General features: G+C 63.4%; 1 protein-coding gene across 1 annotated transcript in view; it reads right to left on the bottom strand.

Annotated features, from left to right (window-relative positions):
* HSPG2 (heparan sulfate proteoglycan 2) overlaps window positions 1-9,477 on the bottom strand; it is a 99,648-nt gene that overhangs the window by 5,515 nt on the left and 84,656 nt on the right. Inside the window, 16 exon segments of the mRNA XM_040645922.1 lie at window positions 450-671; window positions 1,002-1,100; window positions 1,660-1,768; window positions 1,872-1,981; window positions 2,145-2,244; window positions 2,337-2,481; window positions 3,165-3,276; window positions 3,917-4,033; window positions 4,123-4,270; window positions 4,472-4,581; window positions 5,088-5,354; window positions 5,755-5,852; window positions 6,398-6,602; window positions 6,789-7,049; window positions 7,361-7,540; window positions 7,798-7,993. Coding sequence (XP_040501856.1) covers window positions 450-671; window positions 1,002-1,100; window positions 1,660-1,768; window positions 1,872-1,981; window positions 2,145-2,244; window positions 2,337-2,481; window positions 3,165-3,276; window positions 3,917-4,033; window positions 4,123-4,270; window positions 4,472-4,581; window positions 5,088-5,354; window positions 5,755-5,852; window positions 6,398-6,602; window positions 6,789-7,049; window positions 7,361-7,540; window positions 7,798-7,993 — 2,479 coding nt within the window.

Genomic DNA, 9,477 nt, shown 5'->3' on the forward strand with positions numbered 1-9,477 from the left:
CCCCCCCCCCCCCCCCCCCCGCCCAGGGACTTGAGCCAGTAGGGTATTCCGGGAGGAGCCTGACAGAGGCCTAGGGGACTTGCCTAGAGTCACACATGCAGAGAAGGAACGTGAACGAACAGAGGACTTTGGTCTGTCTGACTTCTTTTTTTTTTTTTAAAGATTTTATTTATTTATTTGACAGAGAGACAGCCAGCGAGAGAGGGAACACAAGCAGGGGGAGTGGGAGAGGAAGAAGTAGGCCCCCAGCGGAGGAGCCTGATGTGGGGCTCGATCCCAGAACACCGGGATCACGCCCTGAGCCGAAGGCAGACCTTTAACGACTGCGCCACCCAGGCGCCCCGGTCTGTCTGACTTCTGAAGTTATTCCTCCAACCCTCCTCAGGGAGCCCAGGGGGGCGCAGAGCTTGGCACCTGGAGCCCATCTGCCTTTGGCGTCCCGTGCTCACCTGACCCTAACTCGTAGCGGAACTCCAGGTGGCCGCCGGCCATCGCCAGGGACACGAAGTCTTCCACAGGCCCGCTCTTGCCCCCGCTGAACACCAGGATGCCGTCGGGCGCCAGCGGCTTGAACTCAACGTCCAGGCGCAGCTCGTGGTGTGTGTTGGTGAGGGCGGGCAGTGCCAGGTAGGAGCCGGTGCCCGACATGGAGGGGGTGGTCACCGTCACACCTGCGGCAGCCACAGCTCAGCCAGGGGCAGTGGGGGTACCGGCGTCCCTGCCCGGCTCGCTGCAGACCCCGGGGCTCAGCAGCAGCTGATTCGTAGCTGCAGCCGCACAGGAGGCCCTGCCCTCGGGCACCACAGACCATGCTGGAAGGGTCTCCAGGAAGGGGGGGGTGCCCTTCACGGACCGTCATGGGAGAGATTCAGACCGGGGAGAGGCTTAGCCAGGTGACTTTGAGGCCCTCTGGCTCCGGACTCATGTAAGCATCCACAGGGCCCTTTGTGGTCTCAGAGTGTCACCGCCCAGCTTTCCCCGTCCCTCCCGGCCCCACTCACCTTCCTCACACCTCACCCCTGAGCGGCCCAGGTGGCAGCGGCAGGTGTAGCCTCGGCCATCAGGCCGGTTCACACAGGTGGCATCCGGCCCACAGGCCTCTGGGGGACACAAGGGCCAGAGAGAAGGACATTGAAGTGGCCTGGGAGAGGGTGGGGTCCTGATGTTTCAGCCCTACCTACTGCCACCTGAGGGCCTCGGCCAGCCTGGAAGGATTGCATCAGGGGACTGGGCAGGAGGAATGGATGACAGCAGGGTAGGGGGGCACCAAGGAGGCTGGGCGGGGGACAGCATGGGAGGGAAGTGCAAGAGTGATGGGGGAACAGTGTGGGGTGCTGGGTACCCGGGAGGCAGGTCACCGTTTGAGTGCCTTGGTGAGAGATGGGAAGGTGGTAGGTACTTGGGGTGTTGGGGGGGGTGGGTTGCCTGGCTGCAGTGACGGGGGTAGGATGAGTAGCTGGGCACCAGGGACGGGGTGAGAACTTGGGGAGCAGAGTGGGTGTTAGGGTGGCAGGGACGGAAGTCAGTATCTGGGAGGAGGGGCGAGTACTTACAGTGTGGTGAGTACGGTCAGCAGTGGGGTGGGTGGGTATGGAGGGGAGGCTACGGGCAGAGGCGAGCGCCCGGGGGTGGCGGCGATCAGAAGGGGGGGTCACACACCTGGGTGGCAGTGCAGGGCCTGGGAGTGCTCGCAGCGGCTCCCGGTGAAGCCGGCCGGGCAGACACACACATAACTGCTGCTCTCCGAATCCTGACACTGGCCCCCGTTCTGTGAAGCCGCCCCCGGAAGTCAGGCAGAGAACCCCCCGGCTCTCCCCCACTTCCCACGGGGCGGCCCCTGCAGTGAGGCGGCGCGTGCAGTGTGGGGTTACCTGGCACGGCCGGTCCCGGCAGGTGGGGCAGTGGGAGATGCCATGCGCAGTAAGGTTGAGGTCGTGGAAGACAATTTCCTCGCCCTGGATACGCAGCTCCCGGACACAGCCTGGGGCGGGGGGGCGGGAGCAGCCTCGATGGGGGGGGCGGTGCCAGGAGGCCTGCCCAGCCCCATCCCGCACCCCGCAGCGCTCGCCCAGGCTCCCAGGGGCTCTGCCAGCCAGCCAGCCAGCCAAGGCTTGGCCGGGCATGGGGGCCAGGGGGGGGCTCACCTACGAAGCCGCTGCTCAGCCCTGCCTTGGGGATGGCGCCGTAGTCAGGGTAGCCACCCAGGTAGAGCTCCTCGTTGAGGTCCAGGCCCTGGAACTTGCCCTGGGGAGTGGAGAAGCGGGGGGTGGCGGGCAGGGGCTGGGCAGAGGTGGGAAGGGGGCTGGAAACGGGGTGGGGGACTGGTGGGGCCTCACCTGAGAGGTCCCGTTGACTGGGGCCAGGCTGCCCACGATCAGGGAGCCCTGGGTAAGGCTGCGCAGCAGGGTCACGGTGTGGAACTGGCCCAGTGCCAGCGGGGTGGGGTGGCGGATGGTGGCCATGCCCGAGCCTGCGTCAAACCTGCTCCCCGGGGTGGAGCCAGGGCGGGAGAGAGCATAACGGGCTGGTCAGAAGGGCCGGGCAGGAGGCCCAGCCTGGGGAGAGGTAATGACACCGTTTCCTGCAGATCTGATCTAGTTCCTGTCCCTGCCTTGTCCTCCCACCCTATCACCCATGCCCAGCTCGCCCCATCCCTGCCCCTTCCCCAGATCCCCCCCTCGCCCCCCCCATCCCCAGAGCTTATCCAGAGCAGCCCCAGGGCGCTAACCGCCCTTGGCTCCATGGCCCTGGAGATCACCTTGCTGCTTTCTTCCTTTATGGCTGCTCTCCCCCAACCGCAGTATCTACCCCCCAAGGCCAGAACGTGATCTATCAGTGCCCGGCACAGAGTAGGTGTCCAGCAAATAGTTTTTGAGCCAGTGAATGAACGAGTCTGGTCTGCAGGAGCCCCACCCGGGAAAGAGGCCCCGGCATCACTGCGCATCTTGGCCGTGGGTCTGTGCAAGTCTGCGCGGCGGCCTCCTGCGCCTGGTCGACACACTGTGCCCGCTCCGGCAGATCAGGCGGTCACCGAGGGTCACCGCCGTATCGGCCTCCTTCCTCCTTCATTCAACTCGGTCCGGGGTGGTGTGTGCCTGACCAAAGCCCTGCAGTCCAGTCCCCCAGCCCCCTTCCCTTGTAAATGGGGAGGGCGAGGGTCTCACCGGAACTCGGGCCTTCCCCCCACGAGGCCGAAGGAGATGAAGTCGGGCTGCCTATTGGCCAGGTTGGTGGGGCTCCCCGGGATCCGTTTCTGGCCGTTGTACAGCAGCATCCCTGGAGAGGGGCACAGCCGTGTCAGAGCCTCCCGCCAGCCACGGGCTCCCTGTCCGCCCAGCCCCGGGAGTGAGTGACCACAGCCAGGGAGCCTTCACTCCCCGGCTCCCGTCCTTCCCTCCGCACGCCCCGCACAGCCAGGGCCTTCTCACTGTCTCTGGATGTCCCTACACAGGACTGGCTCAGAGCCCCTAAAGATACGGCATTTGCTTTACTCACACTGGGGGGCCCACCTGAAGGAGGACAGGGAGGCAGAGACTCACCGGAGTAGAGAAGGAGGCCTGGATAGTGAAAGTCAGAGAGCCGTAGGAGATGGAGGGGAGAGAGAGAGAGAAAATAAGAGAGAGAGAGAGAGGAGGGAAGGCTGAGAGACGGAGACAAAAGAGGGAAGGAGGAGGACAGAATGAACCGGAAGCCGGGACAGGAGGCTGGGTGTGGGTGCGCCCGTCAGTGGTGGGAGTACTGCGGAGTGGGGCATAGAGACAGGAGGAGGCACGAGACAGGGCCCAGATGGCAGGCCTGGGGGTCCCAGGACAGGGAGCTGAGGGAGGTGGGTAGGACCGGGGGCCACCATATCTCAGACAGTGGCGGCGGTTACTCCGGGAGATCCCCACCCCACGGCAGCCCCTCTCCCGCTCACCATCGGCGGAGTCGGGCCGGAAGGTGATCTTGATCTCAAACTTCCTGTAGGCGTCTTTGATGGTGGGCAGTGGCAGGAAGGAGTGGGGGGTCTGCGTGAAGTAGGGCACCACTCGCTCTGCGGGCAGAGAACGCGGCTAGAAATCATGCCCCCCAGGCAGCGGGCAGCGCACTGCCGAGGCGGGAGTCTGGAAGGTGTCCTCTTACCCGGCACCTGCAGATGGGCAAAGGCTTTGACCTTGCCCTGCCGGTTAGTGGCCGTGCAGACGTAGGTGCCTGCGTCCTGGGGTCGGACGGAAGGCAGCAGCAGCATGTTGTTTTCCAGGCGGCTGTCGGGTGGCAGGTCACCATCCAGCTGCAAACACACGCGCGCTCTGGAGCCTGGCCTTGGCCCGCACCTCCGCAGGGCCTGCCTCCCGTCTCGCCTCAGGCCCTCCCTTGAACACCGAGCACGGACTCTGTGCCAAGCCCGGTCCAGGTCCCGGGGGCACCGAGACCGTGAAGGCCTGGTCCCTGCCCCTCAGGCATGCCTGCTGCACCCCTACCCAGCACCTACCTTGCTCCAGGTGATGTCAGGAGTGGGGTAGCCAGAGGCCATGCAGGGGAAGGCGGCTGCAGAACCAGCAGGTACACGGACCTCTGGGGGTGTTGAGATCTGGGGCAAGGCTAAGAGTAGGGAAGGAGACAATGGCCACCATTTGAGAGCCCAGCCTGTGTCCTGACTCGTTCCATCCTCACACTAGCCCCCAAAGGGAGGCGCTGCGTCCCCATGTCCCAGATGAGGTTGCACACATGGAACTGGGCAGTCAGGGCTCAGCGATGGGTCCGTTGGACTCCGCAGCCCGGGACTCTTCAACACACCCCGGCAGAAAGTTGTGCCACCCCCTGGGGACCCGAGGAGGCGGCACCAGGACAGTATGCAGCGGGAAGTCTGGGGGCAGGTCATGGAGGCTGGGGTGAAAAGGAGCTGCCTTTGAAGACAGCGCAGATGCGTGCTGGCCCTGCGTCCCCGGCTCCTTCTCACTCTCCTATGTCTGTTTTGTGTTCATGTCGCCTCTGCCATCAGACTGGGCGGTGGGGCTCCGTCATCAGAGCAGGTGCTCTGGCGGGCGAGGACTACACATCTGCTTGCCGATGCCCCTGTCCCCGTGGTGGTCCCTGCCGGCCTTCACCTTGCACAAGCAGCAGCACGTGGGACTGGGTGGTGCCGGCGGCGTTGGTGGCAGTGCAGCGATACTGTCCCGCGTCCGCCAGCTCCACGTGGGCGATCCTGACGATGCCGCCGCTCTGCACAATGCCGGGCCGCAGGTGCCCCCCGACCTTGCTCCATGTCACCTGAGGCTTGGGGTCGCCCAGGGCCAGGCACTCGAACTCCACGGCGTGGCCAACCACCACGGTCTGCACGGACGTGCGGATGTTGATGAGCACAGAGGGCAGGGCTGGGGAGGAGGGGAGCAGAGGCAGAGTGAGGCCAGCCTGCCGCGGGCCAGCCCAAGGACGTGAGCCCCGGGGCGCCTGGCCCCCCCATGTGCTTTCTCACGCATTCGCTCAGGAACACACGCGCTCGTCTGCTCCTGCTCGTAGGTTCACTCACTTGGGGGTCTGCTGTCCTGCTTCCTTGGTGGGTCTGAGCACCCACTCGCTCCACCCATCTCCCTTCTTCCTCCCTCCCTTGCAGTATTTGTCAAGCCCCCTCGTGCTATGCTGGACACAAGCAAGTTACAATCAAGTAATTCTTTTTATTCATAGACATTTAAGGGGCTTTCCGGGGAACACAGCCCCTGTGTCCCGTCATCTCTGTCTCCCGCTCTTAGAAGAGGCCTGAAGCCACCATCCTACCTTGGACAACCAGCTGGGCACTGGCCTGGGCCTGTCCCCACGGTCCATGGGCCTGGCAAATATATGTCCCTTGGCAGCTCTGGTCCAAGTTCTGGATCCTGTAAAGAAAAAATAGTAAGACATCAGTGAATAAAAACAACTGACAAGAATGCTTTGCGATGGCGGGGAAGTTCAAAGCCATCAGAGATTAGCACATGATGGAAGCTTCTGGTCTCCCACTAACCGCATGAGGTAGGTAGGCGGTGAGATAGGGCAGGCAGGCAGACCAATGTCACCACACCCATTTTAGGTCAAGACCTTATGGTCAGATCTCAAGATCACACAGTTACCGAGCAGCAGAGCTGAGATCTGGGTCATGTGCCTATACCCGGCCTCGGAGCCTGTTCCCGCCCCCCTGTACTGCTGATAAGGATACAAATATGAGCCACTGTTTAGTGAAGGCCTTTCGAGTGCTTTGGATAATCTCATGTAGTCTCATATAACCCATTGTACAGCTGAGAACACTCAGGATCAGAGAATGGAAGTGACTTGCCCAAGGACACGGTTTCATGCTGAGCCCCCCAAGACAGGTATCCTAACCGCCCCTCTTCTGCCCCTTGGGCTGGGGTGCTCAAGTTCCGTCTGGCCTGTCCCCCTGACTCACCGGAGCACCCCATCCTGCACACTGTGGCCAGGAGGCAGCTGCCCCCCTTCCTTGATCCAACGGAGCTGAGTGCCCCGGTCAGGGGGTACGGCACAGTGGAACTCGACGCTGGCCCCTATGCTCTTGGTCTCCAGCTGAGGTGTGACCTGAACGGTGGGCGTGGATCCTGCTGGGATGGCAGTGGCCGAGACCGAGCCAGAGGGGCCTGCGGGGACATGTATGAGGTTCTGTGCGTGTGTGTGTGTGTGTGTGTGTGTGTGAGAGAGAGAGAAAGAGAGAGAGAGAGATCCCTGATACCTCCCCCTCCCAGGACCCAGAAAACACCCTCCTGACGTGTAAGGGACGCTTTTCCTAGGAGCCTCTTCCGCCCTGCCTGAGCCGGGCTGCTCACCTTGCACGAGCACCTGGGCGAAGGCCTCTGCCGAGCCCACCTTGTTGGTGACCCGGCAACGGTAGCGGCCCGAGTCCTCGGGGGCCGCAGGCTCAAAGCGCAGCATCTCGTTCCTGGCGGTCACCCTCCCGGGGAGGCTGCCACCCACTCGGCTCCACTGGAAGGTGAGCGGGGGTGTCCCGTGAGCCAGGCACTGGAGCTGCACTGTCTCCCCTGCCCGCACCGAGGCGTGCTCCGGGACTGTGGTGGCGTACGGTGGGCCTGGGATGGGGGCGGACACAGAGGTCAGGGCAGGGCAGGGCAGGGCGGGGCAGAGCAGGGCGGGAGCAGGTGTTGGATGCAGGCGACTTGCCGAAGGACCGGGGAAGCTGAATGGTGAAGCGGAGGACTGGGGATGAGGGAAGCAAGGGGCCCAGGAGGGGAGGTGGGTCTCAGACTAGGGCAGGATCTAGGGGGCTGAGGGGCACGGGGCCCTCTGCACGGTACTCCCGGGGTTCTGTCCAGGGTGTAGCCCGACTGGGGGCTCAGACCTCCATGCAGGGCAGAGAGGATAGCCCAAGGAGGGGCCTTACTCTCTACGTGCAGGGCGATGGTGGCCTCAGCGTGGCCGGCGGGACTGGTGGCATTGCAGATGTACTGGCCTGAGTCCTGCTGGGCTACGCGGGGGATGATGAGTGTGTCACCTTCCAGCCGGTGCTGCCAGGGCAGCGGGGAGCGCAGCTTGGACCAGTGGATGGTGGGTGCGGGGCTGCCTGCGGAGTGGAGTGAAAGACCACAGAGGTCACTGGGCTGCCGTAGGAATGAGCTGGGCATGAGGCTGGTGAGGCAGCGACTGGGGGATCTCAGCCCTTCATGGGGGTCCCTACGTGGGCACCTCAGCCATCACTGGGTGGTGCCAGCAACAAAGTCCCCTCCCTGGGTACGATACCATCTTCAGATCTCGCGTCTACCGTTCAGGCCCCAGGGCGGCACCGCTCTGCCTGCCCTGCGTGCCAGCCCCCGTCCACACCTGTGGCCGAGCAGCGCAGGGTGGCCGTGTGTCCAGCCTCTATGGTCAGCTCGGCTTCTTCGACTTGGACCTGGGGGGCCCCTGGGGCCACAGCGCCTGTGTCCACAATCACCTCCACGCGCTTCTGTGCTGTGCCCAGTGCGTTCTGAGCCAGGCACACGTAGATGCCCGCATCTGATGGTTTTGCTGATGAGATCTGGAAGAAAGCAAGGATGCTGGGTAGGTGGGCACGGATGGGCACCTGGGCATCAGCCCCCAGGTCTGGCTTGCTTTCACCTCTTCTGTCCACCCTTCCCTTTGCATTCAGGTCTCCTGTTTGACTGGCTGCTTGAGAACTCACACTCAAGGCACCCAGCCCACTAGTCTGTCCACCCACTCGTCCATCAACGCACCTACCCAGCCCCCATCTACCCACCCATCCACTTACCACACATCCATCCATCCAACTGTCTACCCACCCACCCACATACCCTTCCACCCACCCACCCATCTACTCACCTATCCATCCACCCACCCATCCACTTCGTCCATTCATCCGCCCATCTACCCACCTACCCACCCACCCATCCATCCATCCTTCCAGCCATTCTTCCTTCCTTCCTTTCACCTTTTTTCTTCCTGCCCGTCTTCCAATCTACCCACCAACCACTTATGCCACGCCTCTCTTTCTCTCTCCATCCGTTCATCACCCACCTGCCCAACCATGACCCTTTCCTCCAAGCATCTGCTCAAGGATGAGCCCTGACTGGGCCTCAGACCCACAGATGAAATGGCCCCGGCCTCTGGGGCCTCACCTGCAACACCGTGTGGCTGTCCACGACCCCATACATCCGCTGTTCCACGTTGGTGGGAGCGCCAATCCGGGTCCAGCGAGCCGAAGAGCGGGGCTCCCCAGCACTGACGCACTCCAGGGTGATGGACTTGCCCACTTTCACCCGCACGGGGCCCTCGGGGAGCACAGACACAGTAGGGGGCCCTGCCCAGAGGAATGGCATCGCTGATGCGCGTGCAGGGCTCCGCCTGTCACGTGCACCGTCACGGTCCCTGTCTCAGTGACCGCCTGGTGGGCACTGTGCTGCACCGATGTGGAAACTGAGGCCGAGAGGGAGAATGCCCAAGGGGGAGGCATCGGCAGAGGCAGGGTTTAAACTTGGAGGCTGCGTGCTCAGAATCAGTGCTAGAAACAGGGAGGCAGAGCCCGCGGGCCGACGCTGCTCACCGTGCACACTGAGGTTCACGACACTCTGGGCCACGCCGTAGGCGTTGGAGGCCACGCAGCGGTAAGCACCCTGGTTGCTGGGCCGGGTGCCCACGATGGTGATGATGGAGCCGTTGGGGCTGATGTGGACGTTGTCTGCGGAGTTGGCATTGGGCAGGGTAGGGTCAGTGAGGTTCTCCTCATGCTTCTGTGCTGCCAATAGGCATAGCTTGGCCCTGTGTCCCCAACCCCTCCAGCCTGGGTGTGTCTAGCTCACGGGGTCTCAGGTGGCAGATGGAAGAGTCCTTGGAGACTCTGGCGTTCAGCCCCCTCACCATCCAGATGGGGACAGTGAGGCCGCAGAGGGGAGGGGCCTCAGCCAGACTCACACGCTGAGTTTGGTGCCACGCTCAGCCTTTGCCCCACCCACAGCGGGGATGACACCTTCATACCTGCCTCCAGAATCCTCCCCGCATCCCCCC

This window comes from Ursus maritimus, unplaced genomic scaffold (genome assembly GCF_017311325.1).
Source record: "Ursus maritimus isolate PB19 unplaced genomic scaffold, ASM1731132v1 scaffold_32, whole genome shotgun sequence".
NCBI lineage: Eukaryota > Metazoa > Chordata > Mammalia > Carnivora > Ursidae > Ursus > Ursus maritimus.